The 26,792-nt window shown below is 43.1% G+C and overlaps 1 protein-coding gene across 1 annotated transcript in view; it reads left to right on the forward strand.

Moving 5' to 3' along the window:
* The window catches only part of LOC311041078 (lysine-specific demethylase 6A-like), an 87,960-nt gene that overhangs the window by 43,056 nt on the left and 18,112 nt on the right, over positions 1–26,792 (forward strand). Inside the window, exons 11-19 of the mRNA XM_084051518.1 lie at positions 2,300–2,398; positions 3,498–3,717; positions 12,419–12,550; positions 13,245–13,316; positions 14,062–14,169; positions 18,083–18,511; positions 19,882–20,840; positions 23,587–23,716; positions 24,983–25,088. Coding sequence (XP_083907644.1) covers positions 2,300–2,398; positions 3,498–3,717; positions 12,419–12,550; positions 13,245–13,316; positions 14,062–14,169; positions 18,083–18,511; positions 19,882–20,840; positions 23,587–23,716; positions 24,983–25,088 — 2,255 coding nt within the window. The remainder of the gene's footprint in view (positions 1–2,299; positions 2,399–3,497; positions 3,718–12,418; positions 12,551–13,244; positions 13,317–14,061; positions 14,170–18,082; positions 18,512–19,881; positions 20,841–23,586; positions 23,717–24,982; positions 25,089–26,792) is intronic.

Genomic DNA, 26,792 nt, shown 5'->3' on the forward strand with positions numbered 1-26,792 from the left:
TGTGTGTGAGGGAACGAGTGAAATGATGTATAACTTTACTATGCTGTAATTGAAACAGCTGAGTGGGACATACACTACTTGAGCATGCTCAAAAACGGCAGCATAAGCTGAGCAACTGCCATCTGCAACTTGGTCATTCGCGTAGGGGAATAGGGGTGTGTGTGTGTGTGTGTGTGTGTGTGTGTGTGTGCGTGCGTGAGCGCTGTGGAGGATATAATATTTAGGCTGTAACTGAAGGATCCAGCCTTTAGATCAGAATATGTTTACTGACTGACTGACATTGTTACAGCATTGTTTGGCTGGTTGGCCTAACAACAGACTAGCCCCTGGGGTGTCAAACTGGCGGCCCAAGAGGGCCATATGCGACTTGCAAAAGGGTCCGATCCGGCCTGTGCCATGGTTTTGAAAAAAAAAAAGAAAAAGATTCCCGATATGCGATGCGAGAGTGCGGTCTAGCCAACACCAACTCGGGACTCTTGAATGGCTGCCCTCCACACCCTCCTGTCCAGTGGTGTAAAGTAACTAAGTACATTTACTCAAGTACTGTACTTTAGTGGAGTATTTCCAATTTTCAATACTTTTACTTCTACTCCACTACATCTCAGTGGCAAATAGTGTACTTTTACTCCAAATTTGAAAACTTTAGTTACTTTGTAGTTACAAATTATTATATTATAAAACATACATTAACCACTATAGCCCTATTTTATACATAGGCTATTTGAAAATAGGTTTTAAAACCTTTGAGAGATAGAGTCCTATCCACAAATCCACCATTTAACTTCCACAATCCACATTATCAAAACCATTGGTGTTGTGTGCCGCATTCTGTTTGTGTGACAGGCATGATGCAAAGGTTTTGAAAGTGAAACTGGTCAAAGTCACTGGCCAGTGGCCACCTACTGTAGCCGCTCTACCCCCAGTCTGTCCGCTCTGTCTGTGTCGCTCACTGACAACACCGACAGGTATTACTGCTGCCAACACTCCTTTCTCCCGGGAGTCTCCCTATGTTTAACCTTTTTTCCCACGGTGCTGGTGATTGGCCATTTCTCCCGTTAATCTCCCAATTTCACACGCAAAGCATGCACAAACAACTCTGCCTGACGAGCATCACTTGTCACTGCACTCGCTCAACTACGCTCAGTTTGTTGCTGAACAGTTGCAAGTTTAAGTCATCAGTGTTGATTTAATTCGAAGAGCAAAATACAGATTTGCATGCGGATGATCCTTTCATTCAGTTAAACTCAGAGTCTGCGAATGAAACCAAATGGACCCTTGAGGTCCATTTGGTTACATTTGTGTTATTCAGAGTCAACACTGTTGATTTTACATTTGCACGCACACACGAGATGCCAGTGTTGCAAGATTATACATTTGTAACAATAGCAAACACATTTATTTCACCAAATAGGTGTATGTGTGTATGTGTGTCGAGACGGACAGAAATGCATGCTATGTAATATTCAAACTAAATTTGTTTTGAAACATTTATAGCAGTTACTGAGACTCATTGAGAGAGCAGGTTGGAGGACAAAAAAAATAATGCGCACGCGTGCATGTTTTGCACTTGCACAACAGACTGGCCCAGCCCACATGGAGTTGCATTTTACTGGCCCATGACCTGAAATGAGTTTGACCTCCCTGGCCGAGTTTGTAGATCTGTTATTTTCAAATGACCGATGCATATGGGTTTAAAGTGCTCATGTGGCCTAAGTTGCTTCTTTTGGGCTTGTTTTCCAAGACCTCGGTTGCTTATTTCTCTCTCAAAATATGTCAACACTGCCTGTAAAAATTAGTCCTCGTTAACGTCGGCCGACAGTTTGTGCTGATCTAAATGCCAACTTTTGCCAACAGCCTTGTAGTCTAAAGCAGGGGTCTTCAACAGGGGGTCCTCAGAGCTACTATAGGGGGTCCGCCAAATCTTTGTGTGATAGGATTTCGTTTGTTTACATTAACCAGTGCCACGTTGAACCCTAGAATTCCTTTTCTGAGAGGAACATCAGCCGAAAATAGCAGATCTACAAGCTCGCGAGGCGTTCAGAGCTTGTAGATCGGCTATTTTTGGCAAAGAGGCTATAGGTGTGTAGAGGGAAAAAAGAGCAGACTAAGTAAAAGAAAAGCTTTAATCTGAAACACAATTTTATACAATATAGAGGGGGTCCCTGCTTCATCTCTTTCTCAGCTAGGGGGTCCTTGGCCTGAAAAGGTTGAGGTTTTGGTCTAAATTTTGGTGGAGAGTCACCTTAACTGGTTTGTTTTGAGAGGACTAGTTTGATAACATCATCTCTGCTTCCTACAGGTGCTATTCGAGTATTGGGAAGGTCCAGGATGCATTCATCTCCTACCGGCAGTCCATTGACAAATCGGAGGCCAGTGCAGACACCTGGTGCTCTATAGGGTAAGGCCTGATTTATAACTACCTACGCCTACGCCAGTGTTGCCTGCTGAAAATAGGCCCACTACCGTTGTGAGCTTGTACACTGGCTATATTCAGCACTTAACTCTGTCCTACTATGCTATAAATGAACTAACCGTAGGAGCTGCTTGGTGTAAAAAGGGAGTGTTCTTGAATACAGGTGCCTATAGAAAGTCATCATACCCCTTTTGAAATATGTACTTTATTTGTTGTACGCTTCATTTGCAAATGTATCAAACTAATGAAACAAAAGGCTACAATGTAAATATATAACAAATTAATTTAACCCATTAAGACCTGAAGCCGATTCTTAAAATGTTTTCTAAATCCTAACAGATTTTTGAAAAATATAAAAAACATTTTTTTTACGATTTTTCAAAAATAGCAGATCTACAAGCTCACTCTGTGCCGCGCTATGAGCTTGTATATCGGCAATTATTGAATAGCCAAAGAAACCTAAAGTGACACAGATGCGTTCCAGGTCTAAATGGGTTAAAAAATGAAGACTAGAATAACAGGGCTCAGTTATCAGTCCCTGATTTTACTACTGCATAGAGCCACCTCCCTAGATGCACTGTACAGTATGTGGGGGGACTGGGAGTGCTTTGCCTCTCATTTGCAAAACACAGTCTGAACGTCAATCGCTTGAACACTATCGTATATCTGGTGCTAACATTTGGCGGGGAAGAGGCCTTAGTATACTGTAGGTTCTGGGTGACTATGGTCAACACATTACAGTATATAGGGTTAATTTCAGTATGGCATGAAAATATATTTTGCTCCTTTGTCATCACCAGTGATGATTTTGAGTCTTTTTGAATAAAATTACAGTTTAGATTTAGTCACATTTTAGTAATTTGAGATGTTTTAGTCAACTAAATGTAGTTAATCTGGTTGACTAAAATTTATTTTTGGCAGGCCTTGATGGCGTTGTAATTCCTGATTTATACTTCTTTATATAGACCCTCCCTAACATTTTAGTCTGGTTTTTATTTGTTGACCAAATTGTATATAGTTCTAGACATAATAGCGTAGTTTTTGTAACACTTTCTTAACACTGCTCATCACCCCCCCGGCGCAGGGTTTTGTACCAGCAGCAGAACCAGCCCATGGACGCGCTGCAGGCCTACATCTGCGCCGTGCAGCTGGACCACAGCCACGCCGCCGCCTGGATGGACCTGGGCACGCTGTACGAGTCCTGCAACCAGCCGCACGACGCCATCAAGTGCTACATCAACGCCACGCGCAGCAAGGCGTGCACCAACACGGCGGCGCTCACCCACCGCATCAAGTGTCTGCAGGTGGGTGCCCCCGGCCGCCGGACCGAGAGGCGCGGCGAGGATCGTTTCTCTTTAGCTTTTCAGGGTTATAGGCTCTATTCACAGCAGCCATATTATGAAGACATTCACAGGTGTTACCAATGACACTAATGAAGGCTCTCGTGTTGGCCCACTGGAAACACTCTGTTACACCAGTGGGTCTGCAGTTTGGGGTCCAGGGACCCTCATGGGCTTCCAAATGGCCCCTTACAGGTGTGTAACTCTGAGAGTGTACAAATGTGTACACTGTCAGAGTTATGGGGGTCGTGGAAACCACTGTGCTACACTAAATGGAACAGAGCCTTCATTAGTATCATTGGTAACACCTGTGAAGGAAGTGATAATATTGCTGCTGTGCATAGAGGTTATTGCGACGACAACGACGCCATTGCAGGGTCTTTGGGTTGTGTTCACTCGGTGGTTCTCAAACTTGTCAAGGACCCCTAAATGAATGTGTTGTCGCCGGCATCTGGAAATATTTTGTACCAAGGTGTTAAAAATATCAAAGAAATATTCAAACATTTTCAAAGACTGTCAAGATTTTTCTGTAAATAGCCGATGTATATAGGGCCCTGGGGGTCCCCGGACCCCACTTTGAAAACCCCCACATTAGACCACGGACTACCATAACTCTGAGAGTGTGCAAATGGAACCAAATGGACTCGTAAGGATCCATTTGGTTCCATCTGAACACTCTCAGAGTTATAGCCACATAAGGGTCCATTTGGTTACTAACTATCCATCATTTATCTGGGGACCCCCTGGAACTCCCCCTCAAGGACCCCTGGGGTCCCCGGACCCCACTTTGAGAACCACCCGGTGTATACCCTTAAATACGTTTCCCCTGTAGGAAATAACAATCAGTAAATGAGATCCCCAACGTTCCCTCGTTAACACTTAGATTATGAAGAAAGCTGAGGACGAATCGCTAATGAAGGGAAACGACTAAATGCAGCTTTTATTCTGACGCAAACGTGCGCGTTGCTCTTCTGTACCTAGTCTGAGATTAGCAGGTTGTTTATCATTGCACATCTTTTAGTCCCTTTGGTTATTACACCCAGAGCCATTGAGAGAGAGTTACGACCAACAGACTTCCATTGTAAACAAGGCATATTCATATAATATTAAACAATGTATTGCCCAAACCAAAACCACCTCATAGCATAGGTATTGCTATTGCATTTGTTTTGGGTGTGCTCAGCGATAACTAGAAAAGGGTGCTCCTTGCCAGGCTGGGTGACCTACCCGGGGCTGTGTCAGTCCCGGCCACAAATGTTGTAACCCATTTACAAGCAAACGGTATGCATTATCAAAACCCTGTTGGGACAGTCATTGTCACTTGACTCACAAGACAATTTGCACCTAAGTTCGTGCAAAAACTGACATTTGTGGTGCCCCCTATGGGTGGAAGTGTAATATCTTTTGGCTTTTTGTTGTTCAGAGGCCCCTCAATGTGTGATAAACAATGTGGGACAGTTCGGATCAGTTCCGATTTTTTTTGCTAAACGGACCACTCACGCACACCTTTTGGAGCCAATTGTAGCCAATCGGAATGGAACATGAAAAATGTGACTCGATGGGTGTTTATGAAGCTACGCTCACTACATGAACCATGTCGTCGCGGCGAGATCAAAGTCTGTTGTAACTCTCTTTCAATGGGGTCTGTGTACATCTTTCCCAAAAGACAATAAATGCCAAAATAAAAGACAAAATAAATGCACTGCACCTCATTTCCTTACAGAACAGTTATGTTGCCTGTGCATGAGCCTACACCAGGGAATACCTCATTCATACTTGGCTATGCACCGGTGTTGAGCACCAAAAATAGCTGATCTTCAAACTCACAACACTTTGCGAAGCGTCGTGAGTTTGAAGACCTGCTATTGTCGGTGTGCAAGCAAGTATAAATCGGGCATAATTCACCCCCCCTGTCTTCATAATGTTCAGCAACCAGTATCTCTCAGGATGAACACTTTTTGAATCCCCCCCTCCTCCCCCTTTACCCTTTGTTTTGCACAAGTGTTTTTTTACACAAAAGCATCAAAAGTAGCAGATCTGCTTCGTGCCGCGTTTTGAGCTTGTAGATCTGCTGCTTTTGAATTTGAATGCTGGAAAGTAACACTTTTGGATATATGAGGTTTCCACCCGACAGACGATGTCTTATGTATGACCCAGCATTACATTATCAACCATTCGTTTTAGCAGAACTTCATGGCATTAAGGCAAACTCACCAGCTTGTTTTAATGGTCCGTTGTGTTTTTACTGGGGTTGATGTCAGGTTTCTAGACGTCACTTGCCGATACGTAAACATTTTGATGGCGCTAGCAGCTAGACCGTCTCCCCAGCAGTCTGTTTGAAAAAAACAGCCTGTATAACCTCTACCTATCTGCCATTACTTACCATGTCCTTTTTTTTTGTTGTTGTCGAGGTCATCGTTTAAAACGGAAGTTACGACTGTAACAACGGTTCTGTGAATCCAGAACGACCGCCAGAGGCGGTGGTTCTGCTGCGTTCACACGGGCAGCTACAGAGAAACAGGCTACCGTTATTTTTCAATGGAAGCCAGTAGGGGTGTGCCGATGCTCTAATTTCACGATACGATATTGGGCTCACGATCGATACGATATATGGCACTTTTTTATTATGAAAATATATGGGGGGGAAAAAAACGTATGAAAATATATGGGCGGGGGAAAAAAGCAAATGCAAACAAATACCTTTTATTATTGCAAAAAGATAACCGCCAAAACGATACATATCGTCACAAAAACGTATCGCGATGTATCGCGGGACGATGTATCGGCACACCCCTAGAAGCCAGCGACATATAGATGCAAAGCTACAGGCTGCCATTCATTTTCAATGGAAGCCAGCGTCATGACGATTACAAAGCTACATCCGACATTTGTAGCTTTCGACACAACGGCGAAAAACAGCTACAAAAAAGTTGAGCTGGTTTCAACTTCATCTACAAAGATACAAAACTACAAATACCCTGTGTATCTTTTGTATCTGCCAAGTGTGAACGCAGCATCAGAGGGGAATATTCAGTGTTTGAAGTGCAATGCCACTTTGTTGTGGCGTTAACTTGCTGTGATGCAACGGCAAACATTGCTGAGATATCTTGTTCCATTACTCTGTTGATTATACATTGATATTCCAAATAGTCTCCTCATTGACATGCATTGCACAGTGAAACGGGTCTCAAAGGCACCTTTTTAGCACATAATCGGACACAAACAAAGCAGATTCTGACAAAAAAAAAGTTTTTTCTTTTTTTTAAGAATAATCAACTTACTGTTGCTTTTACAGTTTGATGCTGGGAACCCACCAAAAAGTTCTCTCTCACGCGCCTTATTGTTCGTGGCATGGTGGGTTTCAAGCCTGATGATCCGGATCCACTTTGGGTCTTCTTCCGAATGCAAATATCAAACTCCAACACAAAGTTAACATGAAGGGTTTTTATGATGTTATATATTGTCAGGATCAGCCTTTGTTTATGCGCTAAAATAGTGACTTTGAGAGCTGTTTGACTGTGCAAAGTAAATCGATGAGGAGGCTACTTTTGGAAAGATTTTTCTAAAGAATGGATTAAGGTACCTCCCCAGTATCTGGAGTTACATCATGACAACATAACTACACAACCCAAACCTCTACCAAAGAGTCATTGTACTTTAAAGCACTGCCTCTGGCGGTCAACAACAGGGATGAAACGGAACCGTGTTTTTTTTGTTTTGTTTTTGTTTTTGACTTCACGCCGTTTTCCATTCCCATAGGCTCAGTTGAGCAACCCCCAGCTCAATAGCCTACAGAGTAAAAATAAAATGCTCCCTCTTATTGAGGAGGCATGGAGTCTACCAATCCCCGCAGAGCTTACCTCCAGACAGGCACCACAGCAGGTGAGACAAACACCAGATAGAGCCACCAGCACCGACCTAAACCCGACCCAAACCTTCCGCTCCTCTCTCTTCCTCCCCCTCTGCTCCTCCTCCTCCTCCTCCTCGCTAGAGCCCGACCCATGCCAGGTTGTTGCGTCCGATCCTCATTTCAGAGGTTCCTAGACCCCAGACGACCAATGTTTTGACCGATATTATGTCCAAAGAAACACAATTTAGGTTCATTAATGTTTGTTTAAGGTGCGAGGTGTAGAGGGGAGGGGAAAAAAGAGAAGGAGGACCCAAAGGTCAAGTTTACTAAGTATTGAGAGTGAAGTGGTTCAATGTCCTATTGACGTTGAATATATTTTGTATATATCAATGTATTCATTTTGATTTCCCTGCATATAGCTGGATTAAATGTTTTCAAATAGAAATTTAAGCAAATCTTAAGTTTTTTAAATGGATTTGAACGTTTCTGTTAATACAAGATCTGGTTCAAAACATTGGTATCAGTGGTCTAGGGGTTTCAAAGTTGGGATCATCATCAGAGTCAATAATCTGGCATTGGTCAGGCTCTGTTTCAGAAACACATTTTCTATTTAAAGTGCTGACACATACTGATTTAAACACACACATTCACTTTCATACTTAAGGTGGGGTAAGTGATATAGATATATATATATACATACATATATATTTTAGATAGCTCTATATAGAGTTAGATAGCTCTATATTGTGATAGTAATCATTGCTAGAGTGTTTGGTCAGTAACAGGGGTCACCCTGTCTCTCCTGCTCTTTAATGAACAGGAAATACATTTTCAGCCAATTTCATCCAATAAGGAGAGAGAACTCATACAGGATACATTATAAACAAGTGATATTGTAAATGACTAAATGAGCCGACAAACTTGGAACTGGAACGCTATGAAATTTAAGCAGATACATTATCTTTGTATGTTTCCTTCTCCCGATTGGATACAAATGGTATCCTGACCTGCAAAGGTATTAATATGTCCTGTTTATTAAAGAGCTGGGGAGACTGTTAGACCCCTGTTACTGGACAAACACTCTATGACAATGATTACTCACAGTATATAGCTTTAACTTGGTTTCAAGCCACATCACTTAAACCCTCTTTAAGTATATGTATGCACACACACACACACACACACACACACACACACACACACACACACACACACACACACACACACACACACACACACAGTGATGGGTAGCACTTGAACTGTACAGCTGTTATGGGTGAAAGCAGACGTCTAAAGCAGTCTGACGCCACTAATCGACCAACTGCGGTAGATTTGTGTCACTTAGCTTCACCGCGGTGTGATGAACTTAATTATTTTGGCTAATTATTAAACCAACAACATCACCGTTGTTTATTGCTGTGGTTCTCAAACTTTATCTTTACATTTCAAGGACGCCCAGTTTATTATACATTAGGCCACGAAGCCCCCTTAACTCTTGACAGTGTACAGATGGAACCAAATGGACCCGTACCCGGGTCCATTTGGTTCCATCTGTACACTGTCAAGAGTTACACACCTGCAAGGCTCCATTTCGTTCCCAACTATCAATCAATCATGCTGGGGACAACCCCCCTGGAACCCCCTGGGGGTCCCCGGCCACCACTTTTGAGAACCACTGGTTTACTAGTCGCTGAAACGCAATTACAAAAAAAAGTAAGGGGGGGGAAGGGGACAGCCAACAAGGTCCCCCACAAAATGGCGGTAATTTGCGGCTGCTTGTTTGCCATGTCTGCTGTGACCACGAAAGGCGATGCAGATAAGTGTTCACCCAAGCCCTACGTACCCCCCCCCCCCCCCCCCCACCCCTCTGTCTTCTCCGCAGCTAAGTAGAACAAAGGCCAGCCTCACCCATCACGGACAATCCATCCAAACACACTACCCTACCGGTGTGGAGGAGTCATGTCTTCACCCGTTCAGCTGTCGTTTGTTTTCAAACCCGACCTGGCATTCTGAGTGAATGAACTGTTAAGTAGTTCATTGGCAAAAAACATGTTCATTTTTTAGCGAGGACGGGATGTGTATGTTTGTCGTATGCTCCTCCCACCCCTCAGTGTGATTGGACGTGAGCTGGGAGAGGGATTAAAAACCACTTGGAACGCTAGCGTCACTGGGTTCTGGGTTGGACATTTCGCCGGATAATTGGTGATGCACAAACTCGCGACACGTCGCAACGCCACATGCTGTGAGCTTGTAGATCGTCTATTTTCGGAAGCGATGTTTTATTTAGCGTGGCCCTTGAGAAACTGGTCAAATATGTATAGAGCCCATGGGAATAGCTTAAGTATAGGTTTCCCCTTCCCGTCCACTGTGATTGGTGAGGTTGCGCTGCCGTAGAGTAGATCCAGGTCTCCCATTGGCTCCCGTCCGCCTCCCTCCTCCACTTGTTTTCTTCTTAATTTTTTTGTAGTATTTGACCTTAGACGTCCTGCAGCCGCAGGCAAAACCCCCTCAACATCGCCCCCTAGTGTCAACACCACCCCCTCATTCATTCATTCATTCATTCATTCATTCACTCATTCATTCATTCATTCATAGTAGCGGCCGTAGCCCCCACACCCCCCATCACCACTTCCATGTAGGCGTGTGCTTGTGTGTTTATTGCTGTGCTAAGTGACATGATGTTGGAACATGTTTTTTTAATGTATTTTACTATTTGGTTACGTGACGAAACGACATGGTAAGATGTCTGCGAAGCACCATTGCTCCGAAATAATGATTAACAGATGTTGGCAGATTATAGAAATGATTTACGAAAATAGTTCTGTGCTAACCACCATGTCCACAGTAAGTCTCAAGTTGCATGGCGTGATTTGTAGATGTATGGAGATGGATACATTGATCGATACTGTAGATGGAAATTGACAATGTTGGCATTTAGCAGATGCTCTTACCCAGAGCGACATGCAAGTGTGAGATCTGAAATTCTGAATAAGCAGAGTAATCATGAACTCTATTGAATAAACGAGGAAAAGGGCTCTATTCACAGCAGCCATATTATGAAGAAATTCACAGGTGTTACTAATGATACTAATGAAGGCTCTGTTCCATTCTGGTCAAACAGAGTCAGGGTGCTGATATTGTGCATGTTGGCTCACTGGAAACACTCTGTTACACCAGTGGGTCTACAGTTGGGGTCCAGGGACCCTCATGGGCTTCCAAATGGCTCCTTACGGGTGTGTAACTCTGAGAGTGTACAAATGGAACCAAATGGACTGTAAGGGTCCATTTGGTTCCATTTGTACACTCTCAGAGTTATGGGGGTCGTGGAAACCACTGTGCTACACTAAATGGAACAGAGCCTTCATTAGTATCATTGATAACACCTGTGAAGGAAGTGATAATATGGCTGCTGTGCATAGAGCCTATTATCACAAGTGCAGTGCCTCAAAGAAAGCAGGATGCAAGGTAAACAATGAGCCTGGCATCTAGGCATAGACGGCCAGACATGCGTTTATGGTGTTTAAAGTTAGCTTAATATTGAACGGATGTGAAGGTGAAATATCCCTTTGTTAGGCCTGTCACAATTATAACATAATTGTCTAATCACAATTATTTGAGATAATCGCAATTATTTTTGCACAATCGTCATAATCATTTCAATGTTGAAAAATGTTCATATATCTTAAAAAAAAAAACTTGTGGAAACAGCCGATCTACGAGCTCAAAAAGCTCTTGTAGATCATCTATTTCCACTGTTGATGTTTTTTTTTAAAGTATTTGTCATTTCTGCCCCGTGCAACTTTAGTTTCAACAACAGAAACACAATGACATTGTTAATCGCAATTATTTGCGTGACAGTTAATCGTCAAGTAAAATGTCCTAATCGTGACTGCCCTGCCCTCGGTAGCACTAGCTAGTTAGAAGTCCTGGTAGGTTGTCGTTGTGTGAATGGCATAAAGCTGCACACTCCTAGCGTGGGACTGCTATTTAGTTGTCACGTGTCACACCTGTCCTCAAAGGTAAGCTTAAAGTCGCCAGCGTCTGCAGTTCAGTGCAACCTTTCACCTTTGCATAGGTTGAGTGCAGCGGCCGTCGCCAGTTAATGAAGAATGTGTTTGATACTGTATATATGTATTGAATGTACGGCGAGGCTTGTGCAACAAAGTGGTTGGTGAATTTCCACGCAGCACTGCGCTCTCCGATTTACACCGAGAAACAACGCCTGATTTATGCATGGTGGCGGCCCGGTCTCGTGTGCCGAAAATGGCAGATCTCGGAGCGTTGTGAGCTTGTAGATCTGGTATTTACGGTGTATTAGGCCATGTGTAAATCAGGACTAAGCTTGTGCTGTGTTGTTTTTTTAGTTTTTTTTTGCTACATGTGTTTTTTTGAGGTGCTAATATGATGTCACAGAAGTCTTCTCCTTTCTCTCTCTTCTTCTTCCCCCCATCCTGTGCTTTGCTCTGCCCTTTTTGTCGTTTTTGTGCACTCCCCCCATTCCTCTCCTGCACATTCCTATACTCCTATCCTGTCCTTTCTCAAACGCAAAACACGATTTATATCTTTCTTTCTCATCACCCTTTCTTTCATTCTTTCTCATCCCCCTGTCTGTCTTTCTTTCTACTCTCATCACCCTTTCTTCTACTCTTTTCTTTCCCTTCCACCACCTGCTGTTCTTCACTTCCGACCTTATCGTCCCTTTTCTCCTGTCCCTCATATCATGTACTCCTTACTTTTCCTCACTTTGTCCACTCCTGTCTGTCTTCTCTTTTGTCCGCTGCCTGCCTGCCTGCCTGCCTGTCTGTCTGTCTGCAGGCGTGTAAGCCCCACCATAGTGCAGAGGGAGGGGGGTCGGGTCAGACCCTGCCCCCCCACGTAGGCACTTTGGGCCAGACAGACGACCAGTCCAGCCCAGCCAAGAGGAGGAGAGCGTCCAGTCCAGCCAAGGTAACGAGTGCAGTATAGGGCTGGGATACGGAACTGGTTCTGTCACATTTGGAACCGTTTCCGGAACCAGTTTATCACAATGTCAGAGCTGGTGTATGTGGACTTCTGCTATTCAATTACAATAGGCTCTATGCACAGCAGCCATATTATCACTTCCTTCACAGGTGTTACCAATGATACTAATGAAGGCTCTGTTCCATTTAGTGTAGCACAGTGGTTCTCAGATTTTTGAATTTCATATTTCCACGACCCCCATAACTCTGAGAGTGTACAAATTGTACACTCTCAGCCCTCCGTGGCTCACTGGAAACACTCCCCTTTGGGAGTGTTTCCAGTGAGCCAACATGCACAATATCAGCACCCTGACTCCGTCTGACCAGAATGGAACAGAGCCTTCATTAGTATCATTGATAACACCTGTGAATGTCTTACTATATGGCTGCTGTGCATAGGGCCTATACCAGTGGTTCTCGCACTTTTTTTGCATTTCAAGGACCATTACGGGTCGTTGATAAGAAATTAAAATAAATTATATATTTTTTTTAAAACGTCATCTGCTTCTTGATAATTCAATTAACCTATGTGCACAAGAGTGATTTGGTTATAGGTTCTAAATGTTGCTTTTGAGATATTGTCGGTTAATTGCCCCAATCCCCAATTTAAATGTTGAACACCTGGTTGTGTTTCTCTGCAGAGTGAAGCATGGACCATCAACCCAGCACAGCAACCAGCTCCCAACTGGTACCTCTCCCCACAGAAACTACAGGTACAATATTAGTACAACTGGTACCTCTCCCCACAGAAACTACAGGTACAATATTAGTACAACTGGTACCTCTCCCCACAGAAACTACAGGTACAATATTAGTACAACTGGTACCTCTCCCCACAGAAACTACAGGTACAATATTCGTACAACTGGTACCTCTCCCCACAGAAACTACAGGTACAATATTAGTACAACTGGTACCTCTCCCCACATAAACTACAGGTACAATATTTGTCTCATTTCGACACACAACTCAGTATGGGGTTAGGGTTCAAAATGGTACCTGCATTTTATTTTTTTAATGGCATTTATTAAGTAGTTGACCTAAAATGTTGATGTCACAAGTGTTAAAGGTCATTACACACCGGCGATTATGCGAATATCCGCAAAATTCGGATGCGGTCCGAATAAATAAAAGACGCTTTTTCGCTCCGAAACGGATGTGGAAGCTTGCATTGACTTGCATTGAAGGTTTTTAAAAAAAAACATATTATTCGCATGAAAAAAATCGCCCCCGGTGTGTAAGGACCTTTAGGGTTAGGCTAATCTCTCGGCAAGTCCCTTTAGAACGTGTAGAGCATACATGGGCAACTGGCGGGTAAATTTGGCTGTCCCCCCAGAGGCACGTTTCTTTTCTGCCTATGGGTTTCCAGATTGGGGTTAGGCTAACCCTCACAGGTATAGTAATACAAATGTACGTGTGTGTGTGTGTGTGTGTGTGTGTGTGTGTGTGTGTGTTCAGCTGCTGGAACAGTTGAGGAGTAACCGGGCCAGTCTGAAGCCCCTCCAGCTACAGATGTTGGAACAGCTGGAGGCCCAGCTCACCATGATGCAGCAACACCAGCAGCAGGTATTGATTGATGTATTGATTGATTAAATAGATCATTACTCAGAAATGTAAACGGCAAGGAGGCAGAGTAAGACATTTAGGCCAAAAGGATAACACAAAACAGTCCTGAGGACTTATTTCCATAACAAACAACCATATGTACAAAGGAAAAACGGTGGCGGTGAATGTCACCTCCCATAGGTGGGAATTAAAATCTACCTCCCCATGTGGTCTTCTGATGTTTTTTGTTTTTTTTGTTTTTTTAAGGCCAGTTTTGAAAGAAGCCAGTGAATCACATCTTTTAACCCATTAAGACCTGGAACTGTGTCATTTTTAGATTTGAGCTAAAAAAGCATTATTTTACACTTTGGGCTATTTTTGAAAAATCGTGAAAATGTGTGCAGATCTTTGAATATATATATTTTTTAAAACATTTTTAACTCAAATCTTTGCTTCTGGGGGGTCCCTGGAACAAAATATTTTGATGGGGGTCCGCGGCCAAATACATATCATTTTGGGGGTCCTTGACATGAAAAAGATTGAGCACCACTGATATAGAAACATGCGTTTTTCAGAATACTGTTGAGATTTAGGAGACATGTAGAATCGGCTTCAGGTCTCAATGGGTTAACCCATTCAAGCCGGGAACGCATCTGTCATTTTAGATTTTTTCGGCTATTCAATAATAGCAGATCTAGCTTGTAGATCTGCTATTATTTTTGAAAAATCGTCGAAATGTTGTGCAAATCATTGAATACATATATGTTCAAAGCGAACATTTGTAACTCAAATCTTTGCGTCTGGGGATTCTACAAATGTCTTCTGAATCCCAACAGCTTTTTGAAAAAACCTATATTACTGTAAGTGTTTCTCAAACTTTGTCACGTCAAGGACCACCCAAATGTATTTGGCCGTGGACCCCCATCTCAAAATGATTTGTTCATGGGACCCCCAGAAGTTGTAACATGAGTTAAAAATGTTTGCTTAAAAAAAAAATTCAAAGATTTGCACAAATTCTCACGATTTTTCAAAAGTAGCAGATCTACAAGCTCATAGCGCGGCACTCTGTGCCGCGCTATGAGCTTGTAGATCTGCTACTTTTGAATAGCCCAAAGAAACCTAAAAAAGACACCGATTCTTTCCCGGTCTGAAAGGGTTAATGGACGTTGTCAGGGCATCCCACATTGTGATGGCTGAGAATTGTCCCATGTTTGTTCTAAAGTTCTAGTACATATGGGTACACATCTGTACTGCACTGCCCTATTTACTCTTTAGCTGTCAGAGTTTTTCAGAAAAGTGTCACGCCACTGCCAGCGAAAACGAACGATTTTACTAACCTTTGAAACAAGTGTTTCTCATTTTCACGTTAATAGGTCTTTATGACATTATTGGAGGCTACAATTGCAAGTGTTTCAGAACTTTCATGGGACAGGCCTACTACTAGGCTTTGTGTATAGATATTTCCTAGCCTGGAATCCAGACTGATTTGCTCCGTTCGGTGGACTTTTTCTTTTCTCTCACTTTGCCTCTCTCTGTCTGTCCTATGTGACTCGTATTTCCAAACGTCACCGATTACGTAGGCACGTCAGGAAGTGACGATGGAATATCATTTTCGGCTCAGTTGACAGTGCTAGTCCATACACATGTTTATATGCTGAAATACACACATAGATGCTCTCATACATGATACAACGACTCAGACACACACACACACACGCACACGCGCGGACATGGATGCTGGTGCCCACACACACTTGAATAATGCATGGCTGCAGAATGTGTCTTTATGGAGGGGACATACATAATTAAAACGGATGTATAAATGTGCAGTATAGTATATGCACAGTACGTCTGTCAGTCCTTGTTCCCTAGGGCAGTGTTTATCAACCTTTTTGGTGCCAAGGTACACCTGGCTTAGCCAAAATATCCCAGGGTACACCTAGATATATGGTGCATACATATATATATATATATATATATATATATATATATATATATATATATATATATATATATATATATATATATATATATATATATATATATATATATATATATATATATATATATATATATATATATATGGTGCATATATATATATATATATATATGGTGCATATATATATATATAATATTTACTCTCATGTACACAAGATGTAATAAAGAAACCTTGAACATTACAAAATGTCTTTGGCCTACAAATATATAAACTTGGGTCAGTGCAATGAATGGAGAAGATGAAAAAAAAGGAAAGAGACAGTGCCTCAGTTTCACCGATTTATTTTTGGAAACATACTTGGAAACAACTTGTTTTGCTTTGATGTCATAATAAAGAAACCTTGAACTAAAAAACAGCACACACATGTTCAATTTGGCCTACAAATATATAAACTTGTCATTGCAATTAACAGGGGAGTTGGATTCACCTTCCCAAGAAAAATACTTTAAAAACTCAAAAAGATTTTAAAAAAAATATATAGGAAAAATTGGCCACAATAGTCTTAGTGTGAAACTGTTTTAGAAAGAAAAAAAACACTTTTTAAGCCAGTACAAATGTCTTTGTTTGAAACTTGAGTCCTTTTTAGAAAAAATACTTTAAAACTCAATAAAAAAGATTTGTAAAAAGAAAAGAAAAAATTAGGTCACAATACAACTGTCTTAGTGTGAAACGCACACGATGCACAGTGGAATAGGATTAGATGGGTCGCCCATAAAAGTGAAGCCAAACTTGATGTAGTCATCACGGTACAGTCTGGCTGTAGTCGTCTTGCTTGTCGCCGTTTTTGTTCCCGGCGGCACGGCGAGGACGCTGGCGGCGGCGCTGTTGTGTGTGCTGCTGTTGCAGCTGCCCTGTGCGGCCAGCTTGTCGGCAGGTCGCGGTGGCCCGGACACACCGGCAGCGCTGCTTGCAGGAGGATCTGGCAGCGGCAATGTCTTGCTGATGACGGCGACATTTAGCGTATTCTGGCCCTGGGTGCATCTCTTCTTTGCTGGTGGAGCTCTCATCATCTTGTAGTAATAATACTGAGTGCCAAAGCATGTACCCTGTGCCCCTTATACAGTAATAGTAACAACATATTTGCATTCCTATGGGTGATGATCACAGTGATCACCCATAGGAATGCAAATATTCAGTGTAGCGGCTACACTGAATGGACTCGGGCGTGGTTGAGTGTGAAACGGTCCGGATGACGGCCGTATCGATTGACGGACGCGCTATTGTTCTCGAGGGGCTGGTTTCACACGTTCTTCAAAGCTCACGGTACACCTCGCAAGTACCCGCGGTACAAAAGTGTACCATCTACCGCGGTTGATAAACACTGCCCTAGGGAAACACTGTGTTAACATTCCACGTTTTTATATTTTTATATTTTTGATTGATTTTATTACCCAATTGACACGGAAAGACACAAAAAAGAAAATATTTCAATTATGTTTTTCTTTATTCTTTTAATGAAGTTGTTAATAATAATCAACTTAACTCATTCACTGCCTAGAACGACTAAAACAACTTTTGTCCCATAAGCCATGCCTGCCTAGAACGACTAAAACGACTTTTTAAAAAAAACATTTTATTTTTTTAATTTTATTTTTTTTCACCCAAAGACCAAGGAGATATGATTTTTCGAAGATCTAGACTCCTATCCACTTCCTTGTTAACTTAAAACTTAAACATTCGGTATCTCGGCTCCTGAGTACTTTTTTTTTTTTCAATGAAAAATCTCTGGCAGTGGGCAAACGCGGCCAGAAATAATTCAGGCAGTGAATGAGTTAATTGATTAGTCTGTAATTTTTTTTTTACATCACAAAGCCAGTACCAAACTGTTGCACCCCTACTTGATATGCTTTTTTGTCGCCATGCCGTCAGTGTTAACTCCAGGTAACGTGACTGTGGTTGTGTCTTTTCTCCACCCACCCGCCCACCCACCCACAGATGAGACAGAGCGCCTCGGCGGGAGGCCAGCTGAGACCTTCTCTCCCCAACGGCCCCACCTCCAACTCCCTCCCGTCTCCCCACCCCAGCCTGCACCCCTCCCGCCCCCACCTGGGCCCCCCCCACCACCACCACCACCGGACCCCCTGCCCGCCTCAACCGCTGGTCAACGGGCCCCTGGGGCCCCCCGGGACACACAGACACTTGGACCCTCTGTCTCTGGGCGGCAGTGGTACCATCACTAGTAGTAGTAGTAGTGGAGGTGGTAGTAATCATCAGACACTCGGACCCAACGGAGACGTGCCTTACTTGCAGCCTGCCAGCAGCAGCGTTGGCGCCGACGCAGCACTGCTACCTCACACCTGCACAAACCCCCAGACCCAACAGGACGCCATGACACCACGCACCCTGCACCTAAACTCCTCTCAGGTGAGCCACGACACTAGTGTTGATTTTTGGGGTTGCACTCCTTCTATCAGAATGTGAGGGATCATTTCCTAAGTTGCGTTAGAGCGCCCTCTTGTGGAATTTTCAAAAGTAAAAAGTGTTAATGAAAGAATCTAGGACGGTGGTTCTCAAAGTGGGGTCCAGGGACTCACAGGGTTCCTTGGGGGTGGTTCCAAATAGAGCCTTACATGTCTATAACTCTGAGAGTGTACAAACGGAACCAAATGGACCCTATGGGTCCATTTGGTTCCGTTTGTACACTCTCAGAGTTATGGGGGCCCCTGATATTAAAACGTTTGAGAACCACTGATCTAAAAAACATATATATATATAATCATTAGTGCAACATACACTGAAGCATTCAAAATACAAAATAATGTATTACTGCAAATGTCATAACATGTGATAAATGATTTGGTATGGGAATGGCATAGACTGGTACACTCACCGATACCAGAATTTTTGGCGTTTTATTGGCTTTTCCTATGTTCCAATGCACACTTAAACGATTGAAATGCTAAATATTTTATGACGCATAAATCGAATCATTTCATTAGTGATTTTACGTTTCTCTGCTGTCCCAGACACTGTATTGTTGGGTGCTTTTCTACGTGTGGAACCTAGACAGAGGTGATGAAAAAGCAAAACAAAAAAATTCCACTACTACACAGTGAGAAAGCACAATTGCAGTTTTTTACCGAATGTCTTTCATTTTGATGCCAAAATGGTGTTTGCGCATTGAACAGCTGTTGCAATCAGGCCAATGACCCAGTGACCCATAATATGACTTCATGTATGTTGATTCTTTGTCAACGGTGAGAGATAAGATGAGACCTTGATTGATTATTTTAAAGACGGTACTGCAGTTTAAAAAAAGAGTCTGTCACAATTATTACATAATTGCCTAATCACAATTATTTTGCATAATTGTCATGATCATTATCATGTTGATTTTTTTCTAAAACAGTGGAAATGGAAGATCTACAAGCTCAAAATGTGTCACCGTGCGCTTTGAGCTTGTAGATCTATTTCCACTATCCCATGTATTTATTTGTTTTTTATATACAGATGATTGGAAAACCAGTCAGATCAAAAAGGAGTGCTCATTTTCTTTGAGTCGGTGAAAACAAGTGCACCTTTTTTCAATCTGACTGGTTCCAATGTTTCAACGACAGAAATGCAGTTAAATCCTTAATCACAATTATGTGTGCGACAATACATCGTCAAGTAAAATGTCATAATGGTGACAGCCCTACACGGGGGGGCACGTAGCAGGACGGTGAGTGAAAGAAATGGCTTTGGATTCAACCAACACACAAACCATCAACTAACTGACGAACTCTGTCCTCCAGGGGCTTCAGAAGGGTTCTTCTTCTTCTTCGGCGGCGCACGCGGCCGGTTCCAACGGGGACGGCTCTCACCCCCAGACGCCCTCGCCCTCGGCCCTCCTCCCCCCGCACGCTCACAATCAGGTCGGACATTCCACTGGCGCCGTGTCGCCGCGGCGTCAACAGCAGCAGCAGCAGCAGGCCCTCAACCACCACCTCCCGTCCCCTCCCTCCCTCCCCCACTCCCATACCTCAGGAGGATCGGGAGCGCCCCCTACCAAAGACGGCGGCAATGGCGGTGGTCACCAGACGCCGCCGCCGGCCGTGGCGGAAGCGCCGCCGCCGGAGGGCGTGGCCAATAATCACAGCGTCCAGGCCGGCGACAAGCTGAGCCTCAGCGCAGACAATCCCAGGCTCTCTGCCCTGCTGGCGGGTGGGAGGGGCCCGGCGGGGGGGCAGGAGGAGGAGGGGGGCGGCGGCGGAGACGGACCCTCGGAAGGGGCGGCGTCCGCCGCCGCCCCCCTCAAGAAACTGAACAACATCCACCCGGCCGCCCTGCCCCCCTCCTCCTCCTCCACCCCCCACCACCACCACCACCACCACCACCACCACGCCCCGGGCGGCTCGTCGGCCGCCTCCTCGCCCGTCTCCGCCATATCCACCGCCACGCCCTCGCCCAAGTCCACGGAGCAGAGCCAGCCGCTGGGCGGCGCCCCCCCACACAGCCCCTCCTCTGCCACCGCGTCGTCCACGTCTGCCGGAAAGCCCTCGTCCTCTGTGCCCGCCGTCAACGGGAACGGGGGCAAAGGGGCCGCCGCCCTCTCGGAGGACTCTCAGAGCCCGCTGAAGGCGGAGCCGCCCGCCGTCCCCCCGCCCCGCCTCAAAGCCCCGCCCCAGCACGCTCCCGGCGGCTCCTCGTCGTCGTCGTCTTCGTCGTCCATTTCCATCTACCCCAGCTCCACTGACGTGCTGAAAGCCTGCAGGTAACGCACTCACACACTAGGTCATTCTGAGTGTTCCTTTAACCACTTAAACCCTATATGGTTGACCGGAGTCCCTCAGGGCTCTATGCTAGTGTATTTTCTGTTTTCGGTTAATGTGGGGAAAGCTTGTAGATCTGCTATTTTTGGCTAAAGTTCTCCTCAGAAAAGGGATGTTTGGGTTCAAGTGGTTAAGGTAAAAAAAAAAATCCTATCACACAAAGATTTGGCGGACCCCCTGTAGTAGCTCTGAGGACCCCCTGTTGAAGACCCCTGCTATAGAGTATTTGTTCAGTAACGGGAGTCTCCACGTCTCTCCAGCTCTTTATTGAACAGAACATTCATTTGCAGGTCAGGATACCAATTGTATCAAATCAGGAGAGAGAACTCACACAGGATACAGATTAAACGAGTGCAATTAGAAGTAATGACGCTAAGAAATGATCAGACATCATTGACATTGGAACAGACACTACTCTCTCCTGATTGGCTGAGAGACTGGGACACCCTTGTTACTTCTATCAACTCTATAGAAATGAATGCTATCACGATATAGTGCTCAGAAAAATGTTTTGTTTTAACCAATGAATATCACATACCCTATATTTAACTCTGAGAAGGTACACATGTACCCTAACAGGTCCATTTAGTTCCATTTGTACACGTTTCAAAACAGCTAAATTATTATTACTGTTGGGAAACTAGCCATAAGTCTGGGTCTTCAGAACTGGACTCTGATTATTTATTGAATACTTTATTGACACTATTTAAAAGGCAGAACGACTGGGTTGTCAGGCTTGCTTTTGAAAAGGTCTCCACCCAGTGGTGTGAGGGAGTCACTACAACATTCAAGAGAGAGAAATGCTTACATAACTGTAAACAAATATCAAAGGCTACTGGGCAGCATAGTGTTGCTATGCAGATATCTGTCTCCCATCATACTCGGTGGCAACGGGAGCACTTAATAAACTATTTGTTTTCTGATTGTCAAAACGTTGTACGCAGCCTTTCTCTGCCTGTGTAATGGATGGAATTGTTTGAAACACATTCTGTATAACATTTAAATATGTTTTTCTTAATTTATGTGACAATTTTTAACCCATTTAGACCTGAGGCCGATTCTAAAAACGCCTTCTAAATCCTGACCTAAGTTTTCTGAAAAACTTCAAATATTTATTCAAAAATTACAACAAATGTATGTTGCTATATACTGTACATAGCAACAAGAACCCCAAAAAGGGTTCCCGTCCTGAAAGGTATAGTTACAAATAGGGGTTCCTGCCCAAAATGGGTGAAACAATGCCACATAACACAAAAGTTGAGGATGCACACAATAAATACAGACTTATTTCCAAGAATTTAATCGGCATACAATGCTTGCACCTTGGATACAGAGCAGTCATTCTGTTTCATATCTCCCTGACAGCAGTTTACTGTATTCTGTAGTTAAAGGGCAAGACCACTTTAGTAGAGGTTTGGGTTGTGTAGTTACCTTGCCATGGTGTAACTCCAAGCGTGGACAAGAAATCAAAAATAATTGCTCCATTGATTAGAAATTGATCATTCAAAATATGCTCCTCATTGACTGACATTGTACGGTAAAACAGCTCTAAAAGTCACTCTTTTAGCACATAAAAAAACAAAGTTGATTCAGACAATATAGAACATCACCAAACCCAGTACTGTTTGTTTTTTATATAAAAATGTTAACTTCCTGTTGATTTTGCTATTTTTATTAAGAAGAAAACGGATTTGCGGATCCGGATCTTCAAATAGTAAAATCAGCAGGAAGTTAACATTTTTATAAAAAAAAAAAACAGTACTGGGTTTGGTGATGTTCTGTATTGTCTGAATCAACTTTGTTTGTGTTGGTTTACGGGCTAAAAGAGTGACTTTGGAAGCTGTTTCAGCGTACAATGTAAGTCAATGAGGAGCATATTTTGAATTATCAATTTCTAATCAATGGAGCCATTCTTTTTTATTTCTTGCACACCTTTGGAGTTACATCATGGGAAGGTAACTACACAACCCAAACCTCTACCAAAGTGGTCTTGCCCTTTAAGTATTCTACTCCAGTTTTTCTCAAACCTTTTCATTTCAAGGACCCCCAGTTTGATATGAATGATACCAGTTTGTTTGTCTCTGGGATCCCAAACTACACTGTAAACTCCTCAATTTAACCCTTGACAGTGTACAAATGGAACGGGTCCATTTGGTTCCATTTGTGCACTGTCAGAGTTAGACCTGTAAGGGTCCATTTGGTTCCATTTGCGCACTGTCAGACAGGTCTATTTCTTTCCTAACTATCAATTTCCCCGGTCCCCAGACTCCATATATCATTGGTTCCCAAACTTTTTAGCCCGGGACCCAAACAAGTGAAAATGGCAGATCTACAAGCTCGCAACGTGTTGCTCCTGAGCTTGTAGATTGGCAGTTTTCACTACTTTTTGAGTTTTATTTTATGAAATTCTTTTGAAAAAACGTTACAGTTTGTTTTTAACTTAAAAACATCATTTCGGGATGTAGGAAACAAAAAAATAAAGGGGCATTTAATTGCGACCCACAAAAATTGGTCCGCGACCCACACTTGAGTCCCGACCCACTGTTTGGGAACCAGTGCCATATATTATACTAACCAATATTATACTCCACTGCTATGCGAGTTTCAGCTACTAATACTATCAATACTACCACTACTTCTAGTACTACAGTTGTAAAAGAGGCCTGTTTCTGTGCATCTTGTCTCCAGGAACCTGGGGAAGAACGGTCTCTCCAACAGCAGCATCCTCCTGGATAAATGTCCTCCGCCCCGCCTACCGCCTCCACCCTCGCCTGTCCTGCCCAAGGACAAGCTCAACCCACCTACACCCAGCATCTATGTAAGTTCACCCAGCATCCACCTACTACACCCAGCATCTATGTAACTCACACGATCACTTATGCCCAGCATCTCGTGCTGTCAAAAATATATTTAAAAAAAACCCTGAAAATTCTAATTTGAAACGGTTTCAATATACCTGTAACTGTATCGATACTATCGGTAAGGTACGATCCCTCGTCTCTCCCACAGTGAGAGTATATAAAGACAATGTCAAAAACCATTGCTATATTATATAGATCAAAATACATTTTAAACCAAAACTCATTATACTTACTGTATTGTTCCCTTATAGTTCCCTACATGACATACTGTGTGGAGGTATGGGGAAATACCTACAAAACCAACGTTAAACCAATTTTTATTCTACCGAAAAGAGTTATACGAATAATTAAGAGAACTGAGTACTTACAGGGGTCAGCCAAGGACCCCTTAGCTGAGCGAGAGATGAAGCAGGGACCCCCACTACATATTGCATAACATTGTGTTGCAGATTGAACTTGTTCATAGATTCCATAGACTTGTTTGACAACACTATCATCAGTGTTGAGCTGTTTTCAGTGCAATACATGACGCAAACAAGTATAAATCGGGAAAGGTCAAGCCCTTACAGTAGTAATGGATATTAAAGTTATATTAACCCTTTAAGACCTGAAGCCGATTCTACATGTCTCCTAAATCCCAACAGTTTTCTGAAAAACGTATGTTTCTATATCAGTGGTTCTCAAACTTTTTCATGTCAAGGACCCCCAAAATTATATGTATTTGGCCGCAGACCCCCATCAAAATATTTTGTTCCAGGGACCCCCCAGAAGCAAAGATTTGAGTTAAAAATGTTCGCTTTAAAAATGTATATATTCAGAAGATTTGCACCCATTTTCACGATTTTTCAAAAATAGCAGATATACAAGCTCATAGCCCGGCACCCAAAGTGTAAAATAATGCTTTTTAGCTCGCATCTAAAAATGACACAGTTCCAGGTCTTAAAGGGTTAAGATTAAAGTGTTTTTAATTGGTCAAACTAGCAATGGAATACATGTTAAGAAGCACCTTCTTTAGAATGTGTGTATGGTTGTGTTTCTGTGCAATAAACGTGACACTGATCGGACCCGTGTGTGTGTGTGTGTGTGTGTGTGTGTGTGTGTGTGTGTGTGTGTGTGTGTGTGTGTGTGTGTGTGTGTGTGTGTGTGTGTGTGTGTGTGTGTGTGTGTGTGTGTGTGTGTGTGTGTGTGTGTGTGTGTGTGTGTGTGCGCGTGCTTTCTGTCAGCTGGAGAACAAGAGAGACGCGTTCTTCCCACCTCTGCACCAGTTCTGCACAAACCCCTCCAACCCCGTCACCGTCATCAGAGGTCTGGCCGGGGCACTCAAGCTGGGTAAGAGACACACAGCCCCCCTAACCCATAACCCTAAGACACACACAACCATGACCGTGAACATAACCGTAACCTCCAACCCTGTCACTGTCACTGCCAGAGGCCTGGCCTGAGCACTCAAGCCGGGTAAGAAGACACGCGCATGCCCCGCGTCCCTCTGAAACTCACTCCCAACTCACATCAAAGCCTGCCTCCACCCTCTCCTCCTTTAACCCTTTAAGGCCGGGAAGGAAACGCATGCATGTCATTTTAAGGTTTCTTTGGCTTTTCGAAAAATCATGTCCCTGGAACAAAATATCTTTAAATGGGAGGGGGTCCGCGGACAAATACATATTATTTTGGGGGTCCTAGACACAAAAAGCTTGAAAACCATTGATAATAATAATGGGCTACATAAGTAAAAAAATATATTAAAAAAAACTTTAGGAATTATTTTTTTTAGGATTTACAAGACATTTGTAAAATTGAGGGTTTTTTTTTGAGTGAATTTGTAAAAAGATTTGAGTTAAAAACTTTCGCTTTAAAAAAGTATATATATATTCAACCTAAAGATTTGCACACATTTTCACAATAAAAAAAAAAAAAAGGAGATCTACAAGCTCATAGGGCGGCACTCGGTGCCGCGCTATGAGCTTGTATATCTGCTATTTTTGAATAGCCAAAGAAATCTAAAGTGACACAGATGCGTTCCAGGTCTTAATGAAAAACCATCCTGACATGTCAGGTGTGATTGTACTGTATTGTCTGTATTTGCATGTAGGAAAAGGAAAAAAGGCATACATGTTCTTTCTATAAGTGCACTATTACCTATTACCTAAATAAACAAAACCACCCTCAAAACCCACCTCTTCAGACTTGACTAATTCGATTTCCCCTTTTTAACTATAAAATGTTAACCATTAGTTTATCATTTGTCTTAATATAGTTATTTTGTTTTTTTAAAGCAGCTTTAGGTATCTTGAAAAGTGCTTTATTATTATCATTATTTTAAATCCAATACTTACACAACCATAACCCTAGGACTCGCGTAACCTTAACCTCCAATAGGCTCTATCCACAGCAGCCATATTATGAAGACATTCACAGGTGTTACCAATGATACTAATGAAGGCTCTGTTCCATTCTGGTCAAACAGAGTCAGGGTGCTGATATTGTGCATGTTGGCCCACTGGAAACACCAGTGGGTCTACAGTTGGGGTCCAGGGACCCTCATGGGCTTCCAAATGGCCCCTTACAGGTGTGTAACTCTGAGAGTGTACAAATGGAACCATTGAGTGTACAAATGTACACTCTCAGAGTTTTGCGGGTCGTGGAAACCACTGTGCTAGACTAAATGGAACAGAGCCTTCATTAGTATCATTGGTAACATCTGTCTTCATAATATGGCTGCTGTGAATAGAGCCTATCCCATAACTGTCATCAGACGCAAGGCTGGGGCACTCTATCATTTATTTACTTTAGATTCAGTTGCTAAGCAGTGTCAACCAGAATTGGCCAAATGTGCGTGTTGCTTGGCAACCATATATTGAGTATTGAAACTAGAAGTGTATTGTCAGTGGAGTGATTGACAGTCTCTCTGCAGTACAGCCTTGACAGTACACCAGAGTAGGGCTACAACCATCCAGTATTTTCTGTCCTCTATCCATCACGATTCTATCCATTACTTTTCCCATTATCCCATAAGACCTGAGGCCGATTCTACAA

Source organism: Gymnoscopelus microlampas, assembly GCF_963454915.1.
Source record: "Gymnoscopelus microlampas genome assembly, chromosome: 24".
Taxonomy (NCBI): Eukaryota; Metazoa; Chordata; class Actinopteri; order Myctophiformes; family Myctophidae; genus Gymnoscopelus; species Gymnoscopelus microlampas.